Source organism: Anopheles gambiae, chromosome 2 (genome assembly GCF_943734735.2).
Source record: "Anopheles gambiae chromosome 2, idAnoGambNW_F1_1, whole genome shotgun sequence".
NCBI classification, from domain to species: domain Eukaryota; kingdom Metazoa; phylum Arthropoda; class Insecta; order Diptera; family Culicidae; genus Anopheles; species Anopheles gambiae.
In genome coordinates this window covers 49,897,850-49,924,232 of record NC_064601.1, presented here as the reverse complement: position 1 = coordinate 49,924,232, position 26,383 = coordinate 49,897,850, and the positions used below count along the sequence as shown (strand labels likewise).

The following is a 26,383-nucleotide window of genomic DNA, read 5'->3' as shown; positions in this document are numbered from 1 at the left end:
ATTGCAACGATCGCTCGTCTTGAACGATTCGCACACCGCAGATGAGAGGTGATGGATCAGCCGATGCGCGGTGTGTGATGGATTAATGCCGAACACACGGATGACATTTGAAAGTCAAATATCGGGCGGGTCGGGCATTTTGTGGACGAATTTGTGGCTCCCGAAATACGGGTCGGTTTCGGTCAAAGGAATTGCAACGAGGCTGGAAGAGGGGTTTTAATTGACAATATTTTTCGCCAGCCCCCACAAACGGTTTGCTGTGTGCATTGTTTCTTGGGTTTTTTTTTCGCTTTAGTCAGATATTCAGCGGCAAAATTTGGATGAATGTTTGATCGTTTGCACGTTCTGCAGCTGCAGGATGTCAATCAGTGCGATAATCCGCCTGACGGACGAAAACACTGCGCAAATATGTTTATTTAACGAGCCATTCCATTGAACGCGGCGGAAAACAATTGAACAGAAGGTTGGAATACATTAGCAAGGGCGTGGCGTTGTATTTTCTCAAGCGTACAATAGATGAAATTATATAAGCGTTCATCAGATTGCAGCTTGCATCCTGCTTTTAGAGGATTCGTGTGATTGATATGATGAATTCGTGATTATTCGTGATGAATGTCTTCAGTAAGGTTTAAAATGAAGCGAAACATTTCGGCATTTCTTAGATGTCATCTAGGTTCATGTTGCGAAAGTCAATGATTTTGATAGAAACACACATCTAACCATGATGCGTTTGTCTCAAAATACTTAAGAAAAGTTATCAAGCTAAGTATGCTGAGGTACTGGAGTAAATTTTCTAGCTACTAAAAAAACTAGTGTCGTGTAAGCATGTCACTGTTAAAGCTTTTCATCTTTTGTCTTGTTTGTAGAACTTAAGGCATTTTTTGGTATTTCATATAAGAAGTGTGGTTTTAACAGTTAAAGTATTGTTGGTTGAGAATATGGGAGAAGGTAGGTTAAGACACGTTAAGGAAAAGATTAAACGATAATGAAAATGTTCGTGTTTTATGTTTTTTATGTTTTTTTTATTGAAATAAAAATATAGATTTTTTGTGCTGTTTTAAAATGTTCGGGTAAGACGGCCTGATATGGAAAAGATGAAGGGTAAGATGGCCACGTGTAAGTTTTTGGTATGTTGTAAATTGAAGAGGTTTATAGTATTCTATCATATCCCATTGATTTACACGTTCTGGTACGTACTTAAACCAATTCGTGGACGGTTTGTGGTAGTAATGTACTGTATGGAACGCACCCACGACTCCGGTCCGACTCCGACTATTGTTAGTTCGATTCTGACTCCGGCAAAATGGAACCACTAGATCCGCCCGGAGTTGGACTGGACCGGACAACTTCGAACGACTCCAGACGATTCCGGACGACTCCAGACGACTCCAACTCCAGGTGATTCCGAACGACTCCGGACGAATTCGACTCCAAACGACTCCGGGCGACTCCAGCCGGCTCCGGATGACTCCGGTTCCAGCCGACTCAGGACGACTCCGAACGACTCCGGACGACTCCGAACGACTCCGGATGACTCCGGACGACTCCAAACGACTCCGAACGACTCCGGACGACTGCGGGCCTTTTCGAATGATTCCGAACGTTTCCGGTTATTACAGTGCGGACCAATCTTCCGGAGTCGATTCCAAATTTATCGGAGACGGATTGGAGTCGATTCCGGATTTTTGCCAACTTTTTTGCCCCATCACTAGTTTGTGGAGTTGCAACGACGGTTTATTCAGCCTTCAATTTAGGAATTATAAGCGCCACTTCTAACACCTCGTAGAATGCAGAATCTAAATCATTATTGAAATACTAGGCACTAACAGCTGACGTTACTTCAGATTACCGAACAACAGACTAGAACTTGCCTTTTGCAAACTACTCTGCGGAAAGTCCGTGTCCCCAGCATGTTTAGAAACTGTGTGTTGTTTTTAAAATGTTGGTTTGTATTTCCGATCAAGATATGATATGATAACTTATTTGTTGGCTAATGGTAACGTAAACAAGATCCTAAAAGGATTTTGGTGCTATTCCTAGTAGCCAAAATCACCCAGCTAAGTATTTAGAGTTTAACGTTTTGCTGTTTTGATATTATTCTTAATGTAAGTTGAGATGTTTTGATGGTACAAGTGCCAACTCCTGTAACGGATAGACAGGATTTAACTTTCATCCGAAGCTTTTAAGTGATTCACTTCATCAAAAACAAACTATCCTGGTATTTGCTACAATTAAGTCTAGAAATATATGAAAAACCTTATCACGCTAGTAATTATAGCTGATGATAAAGATGATTATGGATGTCATTGCTAAGCGTAATGTAGATGAAGTTTTCAAAATTTATGGTAACAGTTCTAAGTGTAATAATTCTATATTTGGTAAAATAAAACCATAGGCAGCTTCATTCGATAGCAAATGCCATTTTGTATGAGCATTGCTGATGAAAGTAGAAATTGTGTTAAAAACGATGGTCTTTTCAACCTTCGAAAAACACTTCTAGAAAAAAAAAACAAAACGAGTTACTGAAATGCTCAGCCTCAACACCTGCACAATTTCACGAATCCCTGGAAAAGGAACTTGTACTTACCCCGTTTCCGCTTCCGGGATGACGCAGCAATGACTATTCGTCACGCATGGGACGAATGTATTCAAGATGTTACAAAACTAGCTGCCACGATGTGTCATACCCATTCATTGCGCAAATGTCCAACCATTTGTTTCCGTTTCTAGTGCTGCTACCGCTGCTAACTATCCATCTACACTGCCATTGTTCTGCGTGCACTGTTTTTTCGTAGGATTTGGTTAAAACAATTTCACCCGTAATTGATACATGCTTATTACACGGCACATTTTACTCGTCCCTAAAGCGTGAAGTTCGTTAGGTGCCTTTCTAAGAACATGGATGCTCATTACTCGCACGATGTAAACCGTGCCGGAAATAGCCGGTGCAATCATTTCAATTTGCATCTCTGCGTCATGCACTGGCCAGTGTGTCGCGCGGTGTGTTTTGGCGGTTTGGAGTAGCGAAAAAGAAATGAAATGACAAGGACTGAAGGATGGGCCCAGTTTCATCAGTTTGTCTTTCCCTTGCCACAGTGGGGATGGAAATTTGGTGGTTCGTCAGATGAGTGGACCGATCAAGTAGCGCGAGAGAGATAGCAAAAGAAGAGCAAAAAACCTCGTGAAAAACGAGGTTGCTGGATGTTGACCGGAAATTGGCTCACTTCGTTTCATCATCAGTCCAGGCGTCCTGGCATAATTGGCAGGTTTCGAAACGACATTCCTTCTTCGCGTCTCTTTCGTTCTCTGGTTTGGCTTAGCTTTTTTTTTATCTGTGCTCACGAGACCGCGAACTCACTGCCCGATCGATCGTTGATGAGTCGTACAGCAGCTTCTGAGCTTCTGCTGCCGCTGTTTCCCTGATGCTGCCGCGGTGTGCAGGCAAGGACCATAATTATAAGCAGCATTTGGTGGAACGCGCCTGGTGCAGTCCAGCGTGGCTGTGGACGATTTGTGTAAGCTGGAGAATGAATTACCACTATCGAAAAACGCGAATTCTGCAACTGATCATAATTGCACAGAGGTGTACCAGTGGAACCGGATGCTTTGGTAGATTTTTTATTGCTTTTGTGACAAGTGAAGAATATTGTAAATACTACGTTGAATTTTTCAAAGCATTTGGTATTCCAGAAGGAAGGTTACATAAATTACAGGTCATGTTTGTGTTACTAGCATTTCACGTTTGTGCATGCATGCAGATGTTTGACGGAGTAGAGTGTTGGAAGGATATATTTTAGAGAAGGAATGCAGCTGTAGCTTATGAACCTTATCTTTTTACTTAATAGACTTTATATTTTCAATCTACGCACATTGCGTATAATTTATCAGAGCAGAATATTAATAAGATTCGATTTATTGCCTTTACTGTGCCAACTATACTGAATGAGTGTCGATAAAATTAGGCTAAATATAAATAAAGATTTAGAACATGGTGTCTGAATAAAATTTGTCGTAAAAAATAGACAATCTATCATGAACGTTTGATAATAAGCTGATGAGACGTTCGTATTCAACGATTTGCTCGTTTTGTTTTACCAAAAGTTAATATCCCATTGTAAATAAGAAAAATTATAATTAGTCTTGTTTACTCCTAGACGCAAAAAGATTGATGGCAAATTCCTGATCACAAATCCATGGTCGCAAAATCCGTGGTTGCAAAATCCTGTCGTAATCGCAAAACTCACGGACCCAAAATTCATGGTCGATATTTCACTAGCCTTTCAAAATGGATATCGATGCAGAACAAGAACAATTGAACAACGTATAAAAAATACGATTCATTTGTGCATATATATGTTACCAAAAGGTAGACAAATAAATTTGAATATGAATATGATATGATGATATGATATGTGGAAAACTGCAGATATATTGAGTCACTTGTTGTGATGGTAAATATTCGCTGCACATTATGAGCTAGGCTTATCAGGCGTTCCGTATTTAACGAAATGAAGAATTAGTTTCAGCTAAAGATCGTTGGGTGCTTGTGTCTAAGGAAAAGAAAAACAAGTCACTAAAGTACTGTAATTCCATTAACATCGTAGAATATGTATTGTGCCTACTTTAAAGAATCACTCTTTACTGCATGAAGTTTTTAATTAATCTAGATACATTCAACGTCTAAGTAACATTGTACTGTTTTAAAAGAATAGAAAAATGTTAAGTATTCTTTTTTGTTTTGGAAAATCTGATGTTTCTTTTTTACTGTGTCCAGTTTTTTGTCTACTCAGGTCTGGTCAGCCTAACAATATTACTGAATCATACACCCTAGATACAATTAAACAAAAGCCTCTGATCCTCATTACTCATGGCTCACTCTCGTTTGGTTTGATTGAGCGCCTGAAGGTATGCAATATGTCATTATTCCGAAGTATTTGATACATGTTTATAATCGCGACTAAATACAATTTATGGAATTAATAAACAAAAACTAACAATCCGAAAATAATAATTTAATAATTTTTATAACATTGTAAATATGTGAAAGAAGATTCGAAATTAAATTGAATGTAGCAAATGAATATAATTTTGATTGAATGGAATTTTACGGATCGGATTCTACAAATTTCGTAAAATTGTTTATTCTTATTTTACACATTTTCTTACAGTAAAAATTATTGAGAAAGAATGTTAATTTCAATTCTATCTAAATATAATAAAGTTTTTTTTTTAGTTCTTTACCGTTGATTCCATGGTGCAGAATGCTGTTAAAACATTGCATACGTATTAGGCGCAACTGAAATATTTCATTCGCTTGAAATGATCATTTCAACTGTGGCAGTTGCGGCTACACCAGCGGTCGGCAAACTTCCCTAGCCGCAAAATTGAAGATTTCCGACGTCGAGTGGACGTCGTGTGGACGTCCACCCGACGTCCACACGACGTCCGGTTTAAGAGGTTACTCGACCAAGCGAACTTTTTTAGACGGGTTTTATGGCAAAAATTGTGGCAGATTTCCCAGGGTGGTTGTATCGAATAGCAGCCACAAAAAATAAATTTTATGGATGGCTAGAAAAAAAAATCTTGCCCTCCCCCTTACTCCTTCCTGGTCGGTAGTTGCGATCACACCAGCTGTTCATATGATGGTGGTGGGAGTGATATCGCTTTTATCTGCTGTCTTCTTTATCCGTTCTACCAGATCATACGCGTTTTCAGTGACGTCCTTCCCCACCTCCTTCGTTTTCCCAGCAGTTATTGGCGAATGCTTGATCGTGTGTGAGCGCGCTTGACTTGGGGTTATTGTTTTTTTCCTTCCCGTTTTTTTGGCTGCTGATGCATTGCGCGTTGGCTAGAGTGCCGTCGTTCGAATCTGGATTTGATCAACGCGCAAGTTGTCGTGTGGATGGTATCGATTTACCGTTCGAGCTATTTGCTGGTTCGATTAAATGCATGCTTCGTACTGGTTTTATGTTATTTGTTAATGCAGTTAGTTGCGCTTGTGCAAAAAAAAAAAACAATTCAAACAACAGATAATTCAATACACTAGTCCGCTCAAGTTAAGCCAACCAATGCTTAGTTAAAGCCAACGGAAGGTCAAATATTAAAATGAGGGATAGCATTGAACACATATTGTCTTTCCATTATATGTTTTCTTTAATAATGTACAAACCCTCCAATCCTCTCCCACCCCTCTCCCTCCCTCACTCCCTCCCTCCCACCGGATTGAAGGTTAGGATTTACCCACCATGGTGTACCCTTTTAATCCTAATTACCGGGGTCTACTGTTCGGAAGAGGGAAAGGCACGCCTCCCCTGCCTCTCGCTCGTTGCTGTAAGCGGGGAGCGACCCGCCCCGGCTTGGCTGACGCATGCATCGCTCGCTTTGCCTGGCTTGCTCCTTCTCTCGCCTTTTTTGGAGACGCATTATCGTTGCGGATGGTGCTGCGCGGCCATGTCGCTGCCTGGAGGATGGCATAGAAAGTTGTGTTCTAGCCCGTCGCTGTCCTGGCGATTGACGCAGCATGCGTAAGTGGCGTTTATACTGCATGCATAGTCGATAGCGCTGAGGCTGCGCTCGGGGATTGGCTGTGGCGACCGGCCCCCGGGAGCCTCAAATGCCGGTGATTCAGCTGGTCCTTTCACACGCCAAGCTGCTCCACGCGTCCCCGCATTTTATGGATGGCTTGGCTGGATTTGGCTGCCCCTCGTTGTCGTGCTATCCGAACACAACACATCAACATGACCGTCCTGCGTTCAAGCCCCGTTTGATCCTAGTGGCCCAGGAGTGCCTATCTCGCTAGGGGTAAACTAATTAGTAACAGGTCACGTCAACTCGCACGACTTAGCAACATGCTCGCCATGAGTTCAAGCCTCGTATGGACCGTCTATCGTAGCAACGGTTAACTATCCGGCATGACCGCGTAGGTCCTTGCCCCAAGAAGAAGAAGAAGTGGCTGAGGCAGGCAGGCAGAAAAGCAATGGTTACTGTGTCAAATAACAAAAATATGAAGAAGCTTTGTACGATCCGCAGCTCATAAGATTGATGTGGACAATGTGGACAATACAGAAGGAAGAACATCGATTTTCAAAAAATGCATGTTGATCCCTTCCTGTAAGTCCTCCCCGTTCCTGTATGCTCCCTCCAGTTCGCTTCGCTCTTGCCCCCCATTGTTTAGAACACATCGTCGCTTCGGAACAGTAAACGCTACTACACGCAATCCACGCCTTCATCTTCTCATCTCACCTCTTCGACTATCACCCTTCCCGCTCCTACTTCCGCTCTTGTTTGACCCCTCCCCCCCCTTTACCCCCATTTTCTCCCTTTCACCTTCTTTCCTTTTAATTCGTGATGCTGTTCAATAAGGCCAGCATAGTTTAGTATACAACATGTAAACTGTATTTGGTAAAAACAATAGTAAGGTGCAGGCAGGGGCTGATTAACCAGTACGCTAACTTAGCGGCCGCATGGGGCTTAGAGGAAAGGACCCCCCCCCCCCCCCCTGCTCACAATTAAAATTGCTTCCCAATCTGTCTCTGGTTTAAAATTCCTCATACAACTTCTCGCTCGACATATCCGAATGGCTAACATTAGTGTAACCGCTTAGGGTCTCCACTTGTGTTGATCCGCCACTGGGTGCGGGTCGACCTACCGGGTCGGAACCATCCGCAAACGATCCCGATCATTTGGGTTGACTCGAACTCGATGCTCCCACGATTGTCGTCGTAGCTGTCGAACTACCTAGCGTTCCAGCTGGCCACATACTAGCGCTCCGTGGAACCACGTAGTCGATTGCATCCCGTGGTTGATAAGACCCTACAGCTCCCCACGTGCCGAGGCCGAGCGCAGCAACTCAAGCCCACATCTTCCCGTACAAATTTGCTTCTTCTTTGACGTAACGAGTAATACTAAGGACCGAGCCGTAACGGCTTCTTTACCTTACTAAAACCACGTTATAGGATAGTCGGCTCTTGATACCTGGAGAATGGTCCGGATGAGAATCGAACTCGTCTGGCCTCGTAGGAACCGGTCTAATCACAGGACTTTTTTTTTTAAAGCACAAAAAGATGTTATGGTTTATTCATATAAATTTGTTGAAAGACAAGATGTTTTAAATCCTCGCTAGGTTTCCTACCGTTTTGGCGCTTACACTAGGTACATGTTACATGAGATGTATCGTTATAGTTCGTTGGAACAGAAGAACACGCAGTACTTCGCAATATATTACAAGGCTTTTGAGCCTTGTGAATTGAAATCAATTCTCTATCGGTTAATATTACCGAATTGTATGGGAAAGGAGAAAATTATTTACAGGGCACTTAACTAACTTATAATCTATTACTCTAATCACATCACGCGTTCAATGAGTCGTCGGGACGCATGTCGAAGAGAGCAGCAGAATTAGGATTAAAATGCATTCTGCCTTTTGGTTTAAAGTCTGTATACAATATTCGGCAATTAATTGTTGCTCGACCGAAGAAAAAGTTTACCAAAATGTGTCCCAAATATACACATATCATAATACTGTGTTTGTGGTTGTGTTAGTCACAAAACGCTTTCCGTACAGTGTGGCACATCAACGTGCACGAATTTGTATAGAATTTGGTGTGCCAGAGACATTGCTTCTAACAATTTCCCTTTAACTAACCAAAAGATCGTGAGGAAGATGATCGTTCGCAGCCAATGCCATACACGGGAAAAACAAGGAGAAAGAAAACTCCCTCACGTGCGAGAAAGAGCAGCAACAACCAAACAGTAGAGCCGATGGGATTGTGAGAATGTGACAGGGCATCATCGTCTGTGAGCGAGAGTGAAACAGAAGACAGAACCATAATCTTCGCATCCATAATCAGCCACTATAATTTGTGTGTGTGTGTTCGCCCCATACAAATGGCATAATTTTGATTTTCGCTTGGTCGAAAATCGCGGCGAAAACCGGATTTTGCGGCTGGGGTTTATGCCCTAGCCGCAAAATTGAAGATTTCCGACGTCGAGTGGACGTCGTGTGGACGTCCACCCGACGTCCACACGACGTCCGGTTTAAGAGGTTACTCGACCAAGCGAACTTTTTTAGACGGGTTTTATGGCAAAAATTGTGGCAGATTTCCCAGGGTGGTTGTATCGAATAGCAGCCACAAAAAATAAATTTTATGGATGGCTAGAAAAAAAAATCTTGCCCTCCCCCTTACTCCTTCCTGGTCGGTAGTTGCGATCACACCAGCTGTTCATATGATGGTGGTGGGAGTGATATCGCTTTTATCTGCTGTCTTCTTTATCCGTTCTACCAGATCATACGCGTTTTCAGTGACGTCCTTCCCCACCTCCTTCGTTTTCCCAGCAGTTATTGGCGAATGCTTGATCGTGTGTGAGCGCGCTTGACTTGGGGTTATTGTTTTTTTCCTTCCCGTTTTTTTGGCTGCTGATGCATTGCGCGTTGGCTAGAGTGCCGTCGTTCGAATCTGGATTTGATCAACGCGCAAGTTGTCGTGTGGATGGTATCGATTTACCGTTCGAGCTATTTGCTGGTTCGATTAAATGCATGCTTCGTACTGGTTTTATGTTATTTGTTAATGCAGTTAGTTGCGCTTGTGCAAAAAAAAAAAACAATTCAAACAACAGATAATTCAATACACTAGTCCGCTCAAGTTAAGCCAACCAATGCTTAGTTAAAGCCAACGGAAGGTCAAATATTAAAATGAGGGATAGCATTGAACACATATTGTCTTTCCATTATATGTTTTCTTTAATAATGTACAAACCCTCCAATCCTCTCCCACCCCTCTCCCTCCCTCACTCCCTCCCTCCCACCGGATTGAAGGTTAGGATTTACCCACCATGGTGTACCCTTTTAATCCTAATTACCGGGGTCTACTGTTCGGAAGAGGGAAAGGCACGCCTCCCCTGCCTCTCGCTCGTTGCTGTAAGCGGGGAGCGACCCGCCCCGGCTTGGCTGACGCATGCATCGCTCGCTTTGCCTGGCTTGCTCCTTCTCTCGCCTTTTTTGGAGACGCATTATCGTTGCGGATGGTGCTGCGCGGCCATGTCGCTGCCTGGAGGATGGCATAGAAAGTTGTGTTCTAGCCCGTCGCTGTCCTGGCGATTGACGCAGCATGCGTAAGTGGCGTTTATACTGCATGCATAGTCGATAGCGCTGAGGCTGCGCTCGGGGATTGGCTGTGGCGACCGGCCCCCGGGAGCCTCAAATGCCGGTGATTCAGCTGGTCCTTTCACACGCCAAGCTGCTCCACGCGTCCCCGCATTTTATGGATGGCTTGGCTGGATTTGGCTGCCCCTCGTTGTCGTGCTATCCGAACACAACACATCAACATGACCGTCCTGCGTTCAAGCCCCGTTTGATCCTAGTGGCCCAGGAGTGCCTATCTCGCTAGGGGTAAACTAATTAGTAACAGGTCACGTCAACTCGCACGACTTAGCAACATGCTCGCCATGAGTTCAAGCCTCGTATGGACCGTCTATCGTAGCAACGGTTAACTATCCGGCATGACCGCGTAGGTCCTTGCCCCAAGAAGAAGAAGAAGTGGCTGAGGCAGGCAGGCAGAAAAGCAATGGTTACTGTGTCAAATAACAAAAATATGAAGAAGCTTTGTACGATCCGCAGCTCATAAGATTGATGTGGACAATGTGGACAATACAGAAGGAAGAACATCGATTTTCAAAAAATGCATGTTGATCCCTTCCTGTAAGTCCTCCCCGTTCCTGTATGCTCCCTCCAGTTCGCTTCGCTCTTGCCCCCCATTGTTTAGAACACATCGTCGCTTCGGAACAGTAAACGCTACTACACGCAATCCACGCCTTCATCTTCTCATCTCACCTCTTCGACTATCACCCTTCCCGCTCCTACTTCCGCTCTTGTTTGACCCCTCCCCCCCCTTTACCCCCATTTTCTCCCTTTCACCTTCTTTCCTTTTAATTCGTGATGCTGTTCAATAAGGCCAGCATAGTTTAGTATACAACATGTAAACTGTATTTGGTAAAAACAATAGTAAGGTGCAGGCAGGGGCTGATTAACCAGTACGCTAACTTAGCGGCCGCATGGGGCTTAGAGGAAAGGACCCCCCCCCCCCCCCCCCTGCTCACAATTAAAATTGCTTCCCAATCTGTCTCTGGTTTAAAATTCCTCATACAACTTCTCGCTCGACATATCCGAATGGCTAACATTAGTGTAACCGCTTAGGGTCTCCACTTGTGTTGATCCGCCACTGGGTGCGGGTCGACCTACCGGGTCGGAACCATCCGCAAACGATCCCGATCATTTGGGTTGACTCGAACTCGATGCTCCCACGATTGTCGTCGTAGCTGTCGAACTACCTAGCGTTCCAGCTGGCCACATACTAGCGCTCCGTGGAACCACGTAGTCGATTGCATCCCGTGGTTGATAAGACCCTACAGCTCCCCACGTGCCGAGGCCGAGCGCAGCAACTCAAGCCCACATCTTCCCGTACAAATTTGCTTCTTCTTTGACGTAACGAGTAATACTAAGGACCGAGCCGTAACGGCTTCTTTACCTTACTAAAACCACGTTATAGGATAGTCGGCTCTTGATACCTGGAGAATGGTCCGGATGAGAATCGAACTCGTCTGGCCTCGTAGGAACCGGTCTAATCACAGGACTTTTTTTTTTAAAGCACAAAAAGATGTTATGGTTTATTCATATAAATTTGTTGAAAGACAAGATGTTTTAAATCCTCGCTAGGTTTCCTACCGTTTTGGCGCTTACACTAGGTACATGTTACATGAGATGTATCGTTATAGTTCGTTGGAACAGAAGAACACGCAGTACTTCGCAATATATTACAAGGCTTTTGAGCCTTGTGAATTGAAATCAATTCTCTATCGGTTAATATTACCGAATTGTATGGGAAAGGAGAAAATTATTTACAGGGCACTTAACTAACTTATAATCTATTACTCTAATCACATCACGCGTTCAATGAGTCGTCGGGACGCATGTCGAAGAGAGCAGCAGAATTAGGATTAAAATGCATTCTGCCTTTTGGTTTAAAGTCTGTATACAATATTCGGCAATTAATTGTTGCTCGACCGAAGAAAAAGTTTACCAAAATGTGTCCCAAATATACACATATCATAATACTGTGTTTGTGGTTGTGTTAGTCACAAAACGCTTTCCGTACAGTGTGGCACATCAACGTGCACGAATTTGTATAGAATTTGGTGTGCCAGAGACATTGCTTCTAACAATTTCCCTTTAACTAACCAAAAGATCGTGAGGAAGATGATCGTTCGCAGCCAATGCCATACACGGGAAAAACAAGGAGAAAGAAAACTCCCTCACGTGCGAGAAAGAGCAGCAACAACCAAACAGTAGAGCCGATGGGATTGTGAGAATGTGACAGGGCATCATCGTCTGTGAGCGAGAGTGAAACAGAAGACAGAACCATAATCTTCGCATCCATAATCAGCCACTATAATTTGTGTGTGTGTGTTCGCCCCATACAAATGGCATAATTTTGATTTTCGCTTGGTCGAAAATCGCGGCGAAAACCGGATTTTGCGGCTGGGGTGACCGAATGAGCTAAATTCTACAATAATTCTCGTACAGTTTCACGCGAAGAGCCAAATTGTTGAACCAAGAACAAAAATGCGTGAAAGTTCTATGAAATATATGAATTGTTAAGAACCGTCATCTCAAAAGAGCCGCACTTGGACGATCGCTGGGCTATACCAAATGTCTTTACTGTAGGTGGGCTCCTCTGATCCGTTTATTCGTATGTGCCGTGATTTTAATGTCATTTGTGATCGTCATAAACCTAACATGTCACGCATCGCGTTGTTAAATAGTATTCGCGTCGTGCGACCTTCTACGTGTTAAGTATTTTAACTTAAGAGTAATCGTGACAAAAACGATTACTGAAACGAAACTGAATCATGTGTGTAAAGGCCGGGATACATTGATCGTACTCTCTGGCGTAATTTTGATTTTCACTAGCGCACCTGGCGGCGGCTGACCGAAGCATTTTTCCAAACAATTTGGAGCCGCTTCAGAAAATATATAATTTTTCCATGTTGTTAACTTAATTTGGACCAGAAAAGTTTTGTAAAAGGTAGATGCACATGTCTTGCACGCATTGCATCCATTTTCATGGCAAAAAAACGATGGAAAAACTACTTAATTTTGAGATCCGGCACGACCATTCCCTCGATGACCAAAAAAAGCTTCCACCAGTCGCCGCCAGATGCGCTAGTGAAAATCAAAATTACGCCGTAGAGTACGATCAATGTAGCCCGGCCTTAATGTAATGAAATTTATGTAGCCTGGTTTCGCTGCAAGATGACCACACGTGGTACGTCGAATTTTAATGAATCACAAATTACACCTTTAGCTCGGGACAGTTCGGAGACGTCCGAAGTTACTAGTCAGCAAGCAGATCCGACGTTAGTTCCTAAAAAAACCTTGGGTACGATTGATCGGAATTAGGGCCGGAGTAACGTTGCTTTGAAACCACTCAGAGTCGTCGGCGCATCAATAGTATCTAATGTATTTAATTATTTTTTTTAATTTTTGAATTAGCATGGGCAGGTATCAAATTTATATTTTCAGTCGATATTGCGATTCATTGAAACAAGTGTGAACAATTTGCAAAGAATATTTGTCTTTGTTGGCAAGAACGTGTTTTTTGTCTTCAAAAAAGGTTTACGTGAGCTATGATTGCTACGAGCTCATCGTTGTTCACATTATTAATCTATTAATATAGCCGAATGCCACATTTAAACACACATCCAGAGAAACATGGCTAGTTATAGTATAATCTGATTGTTTTTATTTTTACATAATTTTTCTCATAATTACATTACACTATCATAATAATGTCTGATTTTCTCATCCCTCGCCTTCTTATCATAAATTGCCGAGCCTCAAAAGAGAATCGGCGCACGAGCTTGTTGCACTGACTACGGCTTAAACTTTAATCAAACTTGTACGATAATACCGAGCTCATTGCGTCTGTATCTACCTCCGCTTATCACTCTGATTGGCGAATGTCAGCCACGTGGACCACGTTTTGCACATAATGTAGCACACGTACGCAAATGAATCATAGGCGCGAGCAATCACGGAACGACACCACCAAGAACAGCATTGCTCGTAAATTGTAAACTGAATGTGTGTGTGTGTGTTCCCGTGTGTGTTCACATAAATTATGCTGCGAAAATAAAAATCTGATACGGATTGTGTAGCTTAAATTAATTTACATCTATCATTTCGCCCGTGCGCATTTCCACGAATGGCGGCACGCGCGTTGACGAAGGTACGGGAGGCTTCCATTTCCCCTTTTCCGTTTTGGCAGTTTCATTTACATACATTGGCCCATCGGAAATGGCAAAAGCAAGATGAAAAAATGAGCTCACGCCAGCAATCGAAATAAATTAATCAACGCAACGCAAATAATAGCATTAAAGTGGAAACACATCAGCAACAACGTGAGCGGACAAAAACAAAAGGGCAAACTCGTTCCCATTCACAAATGCGGTAATACGGAAAAGAAGGGATGGTCATGTAAAAACTACACACAGCAAGATGACCGCAATCGCGCAACAAAAAAAAGGACACCAGCCAGTGGAATGTTAATTGTTTGTTGGTAAAATTTAACATTTCCCGTTGCACCCAAGTCTACGACCAAACGTCTCCCTGTACCGCCCTGAACCGCCAACGGGGGTTGGAATCAGTTTCCATTTTCGTTCTCCACGTACTCCTCTTCGTAGTCCTCGGTTTCGGGCGCCCCGTCGTCCTCCTCCTCGACGTATTCACTTTCGTTCTCGGTTCCGGTCACATCGGGCAGATAGTCCTTGTGGGGTGGTGACGGCACGATCGGTTCCTGATACTGTGGACGGGGATTTGGTTGAAAATAAAAAAAGAGCAAGAAGCAGATTGACATTGTTTTCCCGTGCTGGGCAAAAAGGTCAAAACTCATTTGCGTGCGTGGTGCCCCAAATTTCGCACACTACTTACCACTTTCGGCGCACGCCAACCACATCCGGGCAGGGGTAGTCCATCCATCCCCAGCGGGCACGGTGCGTCCAGTCCGGGCACGCCCTGGTCACCCTTGTCACCACGATCGCCCTTCCGTCCCCGCTTGCCGATCGGGCCCGGATCACCCTTACCACCCTTCTCACCTCGCGGTCCCTCCTGGCCCGGGATGCCATCCGTTCCCTGTATGTGTGAATGTGAAAGAACGCGTCGGAGTGGTATCGCCATTTTGGCTTTGCCGTTTGCGTTGGAGATGTGTCCGCCGATGTGGAAAGGACGTGCTTTAGTGTGGAAATCTACGCCCGCATAACTCAGATGAAGTTGTTTCGTTTCATTCCATTAACCAGTTATGATGATTGTAGGAAAGGAATCAGTTGCTTGAAAGCTTCGCTTGCTTTTCATTCTTTGCTAGACGATCGAATCAAATGCTTGAGTAAAGTATGAAACAGTAGAGACGATGTCCTGGTGAGGGATTTTGATGAGCATTCATTGAGCGTGGATGGAGGAAAATCGTAAAGAATGCTAAACGTTTTCATTCCTTCTTTCACAAGACAGACAACCAGACATACCAAACAGAATACGATACGGGGGCACATTCGATGTACTCTTGATGCTGCTGTGATGAGATGAGACGTGTGTACTACATGTCCTTGTTACTGCTCTTTTTTATTTCACTTGTTGTATGTGTGTTTATTTACAAAACTTTTATAATGAGTGTATAATCCCTTGTGCGTAGGGAGGGAACGAGTACACAAGGGCAGAGAAAAGATTGTAAAGATGGCTCTGGCAGGTGGTTTCAATGCTTCGGGCAAGAGGCCTCTGATTTAAGTTAGTTACATGCACGGGGTTCGAAGGAGGCGCCCTAGCGTGTGAAACTCAACTGAATAATTCTCCCAAACATCGGAGACTTTCGCGCATTACTAGACAAACACTGCTGTTTGAATGTGTGTGGCACATGTACATGTTGAATGTATAATTAATCTTCCCAATGGCACAACGACGATGATACAAATGGCGGCGAATGTGAGCGGAAGGGGATTTATTTAATTTAAATTACTTCTGCGAGCTGTTCCTTGCAGATGTACCCAGCATGCGGAAAGATTATGTTTGCGAGGCCCCACAGTGCACTTGTCACCTCGGCAAAGGTAGGAAAGAAAACAGGCCGAAACCATGAGTAGAAAGGAAAGATGCAAGATGCTGCTGTATGGCGGCATGGAAGGAGTTTATGGCAACGTGTAATGATCGGATCCGGTGGACGATGCTCCCATCCGTTCGCAAACGTCATTGAGACAGTGAAGCATATTTACGGGCAGTCCTGGATCGCCCCGTTCGCCCTTGTTGCCGGTTTCGCCCTGGGCGCCCTTCATCCCGTCCAGTCCCGGCGGTCCCTAGATGTTGTGAGGGTGGAACATGGAAGAAAAAAAAAGATTCACAAACAGATCGAAGGGCTAATAAACGAGTTTTGCAGCTGTCAATATGACCGGTAAGTTAGTGAGCTTGCTTATCACACACTATTCCACTACACTCCTGCAACCATTGCGGAAGCTTTCAGCACATTTCAGTGCTTTTGTCAGTGTCCTGTCGCGATGCGTTTTGTCTGAATGGTAGTACGTGTCCTGCTAAACCGCCACCAGTGTCACAAGTGTGTCGAGAAAGTACAATACGTCCTGTCTAAATATGTATGCGATGAGATGACAAAAAATATCGAACGAAATGCTTAGCGAAGAAGTTGGATGGATGAAGGATGGATTCGTTTCTTTCTCCCTTAGATGAAAACATACACACGGCTTCATTAAAAAATAAACTTTTCTCATTCTTGCAACACTTCATGCAGCAAACTTCCAATCCATTGCACACCACACTATGGCCGGGAGGAACTTGTATGGATGAGTGATGAGAAAAATCGAACCAATAGCTAAAGATTCATTCAATCAACATGAACCAGGAACGAAAGGCAGACTCGAGTTCTCTGGGAAGGGTGAGATGGGTGCAAAAGTGAACGAAGAAAAGTTTACGCTTTTAATTACACCGCATTTCCGCTGGCGATTTTTTGTCCCCTCTCCGCCAGAGGAAGGTAAACTCGAGACAGATTCACACCCTGCAAAAGGCTATTCCGGCAAAACGGAGAGGCTATTCGGACTGGACTTTGCCTTTCGTTCGGTTGATTAAACAAAAAGCTTCAACCCAAGCGGCAACCGATTTTCCGAACGCCAACTTTACTATTACAGGAAGGCCGGGGCAAGCCGATGGAAAGAATGTATTTATCCGCCAAGCACGCGAACGCGACGCAAACCACCCCGGGACCAATTCCGAAAGCCTAAAATCGAACGATGCTCTCTCGAGCGGAAGCGGATCGTTTGTAGGGTGGAGGCATCCGGGAGGACAGGGGCATGATGTTGTGGGAGAAGCCAGTTTTAGCATTTGGCAACAGTTTTTGTAGCACGCTGCAGGGTGCTCGTAGGAGCGGTTGGCGGTGGCCGTGTGCTTTAAAATTCCATTTCATTTCATTAATTATATAATTTCAATTAAATGAGTTAGCAAAAAGCGAACTTTCGGGATGGAGCGATACGACGCGGGCGAGAGGGAAATTAGTGGAATGAAGTTCCATAGTTGTCTGTGTGTTTCCGAAATGCATAGTGGAAAGCCCTATGACCGGCGCTAGGATCGGGCCTCTCTGTGTGTACGGGGGGTGAGTGTGTCTGTACGAATGCTACAGGTCCGTTCGCGTGCGATTCTAATTAAACGCGCTTTTCCGGGCACCGCACCAGACACCACGTACTCTGGAGTGGTACCAATCGGGTGGAAATCGTTTCTGTTCCCCTTGGAGTGTGTCCTGACAATGGAGAGCGGGAGATAGTGAAAGAAGGAAAAGGGAGATGTGGAACGATGCTGTACGTGAACGAGTGGTTGCGTTTTTCCATTACACTCTACAGTATGTACACAATTGTATTATTTTCCACCGTTTAAAAGGACGATTGAGCGTTAGGCATAATGCTAGTGCGGTCGGGCAATTTTGCGATCGTAGGGAAGCTGATCTTTAAACGTATTTAAAGCCAATTTCGGTACACCGCTCGATGGGTTGTGTGGTTCGGTGGGTGGGTTACTTTTTTGTGATGAGTTTTTCGAATAGATTCAATAAAAGATCATGAGATGGAAATTTTGTACCTATTTTGGCCGGGTTCATGCACTTCCTGGAAGCCGCACGAAGCGAATGTATGGAATGGTTTACGAGTGGGAGATGTTATACGGCTCGGAGAAAAAAGGTAGGCTAACGCGAGCTTCTCAGAAGAATCGGATTTTATGCGTCATTTGGCAAAAAGGAGCAGGCTGCACTTAGAAGCAGCAAAGCTCTACCGCCGTCCGATAGACGAAATTTCTCAAAAAAGTGAGCTGAAATTCAATTCCAAGCTGTCGAAACGTCACACATACTCCGGCCATGATTGATTAGAATGTAGCATTTGCTTATTTGTGGACAACATTGCACAATACATTGATTAGGTAACGAAAACTTCGACATACATATTGGTTGCATATTTCATTGAAAGGTATTCACAGAAAATGGCTCCTTTCCATAAAATCGACATCATGAAAATCCTTTCGTTTAGACATCAATTCTGACGTAAATGTCGCACAGTAAGAATCGTTGGCACGATATAACAACTACGTTTGATTGCAATGTTGCGTTCCGTTCCGTAGTCAGGTGCCCTTTTAAGTGAGTGTACACAAGGCAACCACATTAAGCAGGAACACTTTAGCCTATGCTATGGGGAAAGGTAAAAGAGAAAACAGAGAGACGAACCACAGCTCGTTTCAAGATGAGATAGGAAGCAGGGTGCTGCACAAAAGGGATGAGAAGGTAAATTTAATTTGATTTTCAATTGATCTCTTACAAGTGATTGCTGGTGTGAGAGAGGGTGCCGATTGTTGCAAGAGTAAAGCACTGAAGGAAACCACAAGCAGTGGAAGGAATCGTTTATGAGACGATAGACTACGATTTCCATGGCAGAGAAGGACGACACTGGTATGGGTATAGCAAACGGTTCGTTACGCTTGGAGGTTTTTCTGGTGTTGATCTACTTCGGCGACTGAGAGTGTTTGAGAACGAACGGTACGCTTGCACCTGCTTTCTAGGCGCACACAATGTCGCTTAGAACAAAGGGATGCGTGCGGGGTGCAGATGCGCTTCCCATATTGTTTAAATATTTATATTGTGCCGGAAGTGGTTTCCAGTTGCAAAATGCGGTGATGAGAGCGAATGTTGTAATGTTTTGTTGAATGGAAGGACGATGAATTATAGAGAAAGGGTGTAGGATAGAGTGTGCCGCTTGAGGTGTCTGATTAAGCATTTAATTGTAGGGTAAAAGTTTAAAGCTTTTGTTCATGTAATGCAGAATCAAATGCACATAATTTGCATTCCAATCATATCATCCAATACAATTCCACATTATTATGTGTAATAGAAATAATTGGTTCATCACAAGCATGCTTTCGATGTAGTATAATTATTCCCTTCAGACACACACAACAATAAAAAAACACACACAACCCCATTTTCATCATGCAACGGCCGGATGTTAGAGCTTCTCGTTCGCCATGTCTGTTATTCACTGTTTATTTATTGTTTTGTTAATTCGCTTAATGTATAATCATTTTCTCCACATATTTTGCTCCATCGTTCTTTTATGTTGTTTTCTCTTCCATCTTTTCAACTCTGTTTGGCATCGGTTTGGACTTGTTATATGTGTGTGTGTGGTGTATGTGTTTTATTCCCTCACTTTTCTGTTCTACACACGGTTACACATTTATCCTTACTTCATCTGCATGTAATAACTCCCAATTATTGCATTGTCGTTACTACTTGTGAGTTACCTTACTATTCAAGGCTATGTACATCGATTTGTATACTATAAAAATTATTTCCATTTGTTCTTTCGGTTATTCTGACTTTTTCCTCTCTGTCCGTTATTTTATTTCTCTTCATTTTTATCTATTTGTGTCAAAACAACTGCGTGTTTTCGGGCGGAGTTTGGGGATGTTGTTTTACAATACACATTTACCTCTCTGTGCGGTAAATGTAGGGAATGTAGGTAGTGTGCAGCTGGAAGCAGCTCAGAACAATGTTGTGTACTTTTGCATTGCATCGATCGGTGTTATCAGCCGTCAGCAAACAAAACCTAAAGCTCCGCTGCACCATACCTTCCATCTCGTAGCTTAATTACTATTTTATACAATTCCACAATGACGTACGGTTGTCTTCACACTGACCCATCGGTATTCAATGGGTTTGTGAGTTTGTTGCAACGGTCAAAAGCTGTCCGGAGTCAATTGGTTTTCCAGGACATGGTTTTCCACAATTTCATGTTGTTTACTTTTTGTGTGTGCTGTTTTTTTTCTATGTTTATCCTTTCTATTGCGTTTGTTCGCGCATTGCCAAATTCGAAAAACTCTCCAGCACAATCTCGCGCCCCGGCTATAGATGCCATAAAGATGGCGTACAATCCGGGCTGGTAGGCTCGTTGGCAGGCACAACAAGCGCCCGACCCGCCATTACGCCATGTGATCGGGCTTAGAATGGGAATGGGTGTTCCCTTTCCCGGGGAAGCCAATTATTTACGACTGACCGGGATCGGGAAGCCAATTATTGCCAACATATGTTTGCCAACTTTTCATCCGAAACGTTCCGAACGGGGGACGTTGGGGAGGATGATTGAGTTTGAGGGGTTGCATCACACGCCCTGCCACTGAACCTGAGTTCCAATTTTCGATAGTTGCCCTCCTGATCCTGCAAAAGTATCGAAGCCGATAAATTGGCTGAGGAGCGGGTTTTGATGAGGGAAAACTGTATAAAAAGTAGCTCCATGCGCCATGCTCCATTTACAAGATGTGATCCGTTCCCGGGGTGGATTTTTTATCGAAGAAATGCTTGTTTGGAAAACTCTGGTCACGGCGATATTACTATCACACCAAAATATCGTGAACCAATGGTAGCATGAGAAAAACGTATGTTTTTGCCATATATTGTACATCTGGAAGATATGTCGTTGACGTAGAATTTGTACAGGAGAGGCGAATAAAAAACGAATAAAAAGTGAAAATGCATTGCTTTTTTATACATTACTCGTGCGCTTCGCGCTTCTTCTGCACATCGTGTGTCATTAGACATTTTCCACATCATATCGCTAAGCTCAAACACACATCTATATTGATTAGCTCGCTGTCCGCCGGTCCAGCCAGCCAGTGACCGAATTCCGCTACGAACGAAGCGCTGAGCTGCAGTTGTTAAATATTAAAGCATCGCTCCATCGTTCCCGTGCCTCGCCGACGAAAACTTCAAACATACCGCTCCACGTTCGGAGCGGACACCGAAACCTGAGCAAAACGTTGCTTCAAATATTTATTAGTTTTCAACAAGATGCTTCCGCTTCCGAAAGAGCTTCCTTTTACGGTGCAGTGCGCTCCGCGTGCTCGTTGTTTCCCCGTGCTTTCCCGGATGTAGGGCAGTTCGGCGAAGTTGAACATCGCATCCAGTTCGCTGACTACCGATCCGATCCGATCGGTCTAAAATCCGAAATCATGGTCCGTAGTAAAGGGAAAATCGAAGGGCAAGCAGAACCGGCGAGGTAAGATGGTGCAGTTGGTGGAAAATTCAATGAAATCTGGCTCAAGATGAGGAAAGCTTTGGCAGTCGATGGCGGTCCTGAGCGCAAACATGATGGCCGCTTCTGGTGTACCGTTTTTGTTTGTCGTTAAGGACCGCACACATACACACATACACAATCACATTATGTATGTGGGACCGATTTTCCAATAAGAAACTTTAGTTGACTGCATCGTTTCTTCTGGAAAGGCAGCTTCTTCCGGTTGTACCCTATCAGCAGCAGGCAGCAGTAGCTACAGGACGTTGAGGACGCTCTTTAAAGTTTAATCAGCTAGCCTTGCTGCGGAGCGATGGAGCCACCAAGGTCCAATAGGTTGAAATCTTAGATATTTGCTTTTTTTTATGTTCCACAAAAATGCGGAAAGAAAACCAAGAAAATAAGCATCATCACTTGGTACGAATCCCAGCACATCCCTAGCGAAAGTGATTTGAAGGATGGTTAGTACCCGACTCGAACCGATTCGTATTGAAACCCATTCCAACATCCAAAGATGGCAGGGAGAGACAGTGATAATAACACATCCACCACATGTGTGCCGTTTCGACTAGGGAAATCACTTCGAAGGAGCAGCTCGGATACGGACACTATCACCGAACCGTGTCGCAGGTGTAGCAAATGATCTCACGAGACTCCACCGGCAGATGAAAATCAAACGCCAATCGATAACGAAATCGTGTGTCGGTTCATTGATGACTGCTGTAACAACGTCACCCTCCCTTTTCCGCATGTCAGAGTGTGCAAGCGAGTGGGAAGTAAAAACGAACGGTTCACCAACCTTAGGCAAAAAGGTTAAAGCGTAGCATGACCCAGCCATTCTACTCGATCTGCTCTGCTATGCCGGAGGATTTTTGACAGCTCTCGTCGTAGAGCTTTAAAAATGGGGAAAAGATGTCACTTTGTTAGGAGCTTGCGTTTCGCAAATTGATTGACGTATTGCGAGCAACAGCAACAAATGAGAGTAGAAGGTAAGAACAGATACGATGACGTTCCGTTTACGTTGACGTCGTTTGGGGAAAGCCGCGCCGATTTGACATGGTGAGCTTGATTGTGCTGGATGAGTTTTGGCCGAGCTAGACAGTTCTTGCTCGTGTCGAAGTCGCCCACTGGAGTCGGTACTACAATTTGATCCTATCTAATGAATTTCTACCATTTTATTTTCTCACACACTTGACCGCATGTCTATTCCTGTGCTCATGACTCTATCTCGAACAACTCTCCACGCGCAATAGTTCATCTTATTGATGAGTATAAACATAAAAACACACAACGCACGTGACTCGCTCGTTTGTATCGAAGATCTACATTCGGTACATCTTTTGTAAATGCTATATTCAACAACGTCTGCATTGTAGCGTTCCCAGTCAAAGAGTGGATGAACACTTATTATGGGCAGAGCAGTGTGCCTAACACGTTCGTTTCAAAGATGGATGGAGTATCTTGGTGCGCACGAAATTGGGGAGTAAAGAGGGAGGGCTTTCTTGAGACGGAGAATGGGATGGAGCTCATTGCCATGCCATTGCTAGTGTAGTTCAGTTGCAGTTCGCTTAGATTTTTAGAACATTAGTAAAAGGTTAGGTGTGTGTAGGTGTATGTCAGTGTGAGAGAGTATAAACGACAGACTAGTTAGCTATGTTGCATGTATCGCATAGTGTTAAGGTTTTCCTTTTGTATGATTTTTTTCATCTTTCGCTTCCAGTCCGCTTAACTTCAATGGGAGATATGTATGGTTTAAGTTCTGGTTTGTGTACGTGTGTATGTTTGTGTGTGTTCCAACGTCTATGCACGATGAGCGCAAAAAGGGGGAAAGTGTTGGATCGGAATCGAAGAGATTAAGACTTATCTGCGCTGCTTCATCGTTGCAATCCTATCATTGTGCACGTGTAGATGTTTGAAAGGCAATATTTGACACTTTTAACTGACACAAGCAATACACACGGATAGAACGAATGAGAGGAACATGAGAACGATCTTTAAGGTAAAGTAAATGCTAAACCGTAAGGTAAGAAGCTTATGCACACACCACAACAATAGACAGGATAGTTGAGCAGACGATGTAACTTAGAATTTAAACTCCAATTTTTCAGTATCAACAACATTATCCATCTTATGTACGTAAGGGTTGGATGGATTATTAGGCTGGGAAGTCTTAATGCATTCACGTTTCACTGCTGGGAAGCATCAATTCCCGTTCGAAGGATCATTGATAGCTCCCAATGGAAGTGCCTTAAACGATGCTAATGCTTTTATGTAAACATCTATAAAAAATACAGCAATGAATGTTTTGCTTGCTGAAATTAGCTTCGTTTTTAGATTTCGGTCACCTTAAGATGGCTGTTTTTTTGTGGTGTGTCGTTTTTATTTGTTGTTGAACGTAATTGAATTAATTATCTTTGCACTAATTGCATCAATCGATTGGAGTGAATGAAACCATTGAAATGTAGTAGAATCAACATGTTAAGCATTACTAGGTTAGATGGAGAGTTAAAGGAAAAGGAATATGATCCTTCAATAGATGGATTTTCTCTCTTTATCGCCAACTTTGATCTAGAATTAAGTTAAAGAGGAATTAAGCTTAAGTTAAATCAAGAATGCTTGAACAAATATAGCTGCCGCCATTCTGATCCTTTTCACACTTGTTTGTCGGCATGTGTGTTCGTGTGTGTGCGTGTGTTTGTAGAAGCCATTCGTACGTTCGTTCATGTTTAAACCACCACCACTGGCTGAGGACATTATTATTTTAACACTATAACAAAGATGCGTTCAAACCAAGCGTTCAAATGTAACGAGGTCAAACCGATTCCGTTTTATGGTAAGTCAGCGTATTAGAAAGCCTTATTAATACTCCCAGACCTGCAGGAAGAGATAAACAGAGAGAGAGATACACAGATGATGAAAAGGAGGAATGTGAGGATCGCGTGGATTGGTGACATATGGACATTGGTGTTAGAATCACAATTGGGAGAATGATAAAGAAAGGGTGGTGAAGGGAAGGGAGATGCAGAAAAAGGGTAAATAAGAAACATTTGTTAGTTTTTACTAGTACACACAGCTGTCTTTTATAGAAAGCATTTACAAAAAAGAACAAATTGTTGTGTTATCTTTTAGCAGCTATTGGAATCTGGAGTTCCTCGATCTTCACTGAAACTTACCGGATGTCCTGGTTTGCCCACAGGGCCCACTGGACCGGAATCTCCACGCATTCCCATTGGACCCTGTGTGGGGAAAGAAGACAAAACAAATGCACATCTCAACATGTGAGCAAATTTTGAACTATGCGCGTCCATTTACTCCTACCGGTAATCCCATAGGTCCATATTCGCCCTTCTGTCCTTTTTCGCCTCGGTCGCCCTTCTTGCCATCGTAGCCTCGCGGTCCCGGTGGTCCCGGATGTCCGAGTGGACCCGGTGGTCCCGGTGGTCCCGGCGGTCCATACACAACATCCCGATACGGTTCGTCGGCCATGCCTTCGTGATCTTGTCGCCGTCGCATTTTCCGGAACTTCTGGGAAAAAGGTCAACGCTCGATAACAGCCACCTAGCATGAGCGGGACAGAGTGGTTCCACACGACAATACTTACGGAATCTCCTCGATCTCCTTTGTCGCCTTTTACTCCTGGGTAGCCCGGTGGACCCGGCAAACCAGGCGGCCCCATAAGTCCTGGAGGTCCGATATCGCCTGGATCGCCCTTCTCGCCCGGAGGGCCCTGATATCCCGGCAATCCAGGAGGACCCTCAATACCTGGTTCTCCCGGCATTCCATCCAGACCGCGCGGTCCAAGCGATCCCGGAGCTCCCACTTCACCTGCTTCACCCTTGGTGCCGGGTGTTCCATCGCGTCCAGGTGGTCCGGGCGGTCCTGGTGGGCCTACAGGGCCACGGAACTGTGCCAGTGTCGCTTCGTCGTAATCGTCATCCTTGCCGGGTCCCTTTACGCGGCAAGTGGGTAGAAAAAGTGGACGAAAACAAAGAGACCATTACTACAGGTGAATGTCACGGAATGACTTGTTGCACGTATCGTTTTGGAGCGCTCATTATAAATCGTTCAAACTAAACGCTACCGTCGGTGCCGGCTAAAAAGTAAATGTAAAACCACACGAACGCACAGAAGCAACACACGAGCTACAGAAATTTAAAGCCAAACTACCACCAAGCTACCTACGCTACTTTGGCGAACGTTAAAAGCAACCTACACCCAAGCACTCGATCATCTTGGCGACCTGTCACCACATTCGCGACAAACAAAAGCAAACAGCACTACATAGCAGGTAGAACAAAGAAGCTGTGCTACCGAAAAACCACACCAGATGCGTATGTCGTATATATATACTAAAAGGCTTTTAGTACCTCCACATTAAGGTAAACACTAATAACCATAAATAAAGCTTGGAAAGGAGGAGAAAGTTAATTTAATCGCTTGTCATCCGGACGGTCGGTGGTGGAATGGAGCGAGTCCGACGGTTAGGGAAGATGGTAGGAGAGGAGGAGGTGTGCTAAAGGATTTATACGCATGTTTTAACTACATTTATTTGGTGCTGGGGAAAAGAGTGGTGAACGTGGGCGACAATCGTCCAAGGTGTTGTTTAATGTTAACTTGTCTGTTAAGCCGTTATATTGTTGTATTGTATTGTTTGATTATGTTCATTTTCGTCATTTTTGTCCCTAAACGTCGTCAAATTTTGTATTACATTTATATAAATATTATTTTAAGGGATATATCCATTTAC

At 43.9% G+C, this 26,383-nt stretch overlaps 1 protein-coding gene across 10 annotated transcripts in view; it reads right to left on the bottom strand.

Annotated features, from left to right (window-relative positions):
- Nucleotides 1–13,773: 13,773 nt before the first annotated feature.
- Nucleotides 13,774–26,383, bottom strand: part of LOC4577472 (collagen alpha chain CG42342) — an 84,409-nt gene continuing 71,799 nt past the window's right edge. For 5 of the 10 annotated variants that reach the window (XM_061641286.1, XM_061641288.1, XM_061641291.1 and 2 more), the window contains 6 exons: nucleotides 25,238–25,585; nucleotides 24,955–25,161; nucleotides 24,810–24,872; nucleotides 16,309–16,389; nucleotides 14,984–15,184; nucleotides 13,774–14,855 (listed from right to left, as the gene is read on the bottom strand). In XM_061641286.1, coding sequence (XP_061497270.1) covers nucleotides 14,697–14,855; nucleotides 14,984–15,184; nucleotides 16,309–16,389; nucleotides 24,810–24,872; nucleotides 24,955–25,161; nucleotides 25,238–25,585 — 1,059 coding nt within the window. In that variant the 3' untranslated portion in view covers nucleotides 13,774–14,696. Of the gene's footprint in view, nucleotides 14,856–14,983; nucleotides 15,185–16,308; nucleotides 16,390–19,597; nucleotides 24,511–24,809; nucleotides 24,873–24,954; nucleotides 25,162–25,237; nucleotides 25,586–26,383 lie in introns of those variants that run through there. The other 5 variants (XM_061641287.1, XM_061641295.1, XM_313056.6 and 2 more) reach the window with 3 other exon arrangements.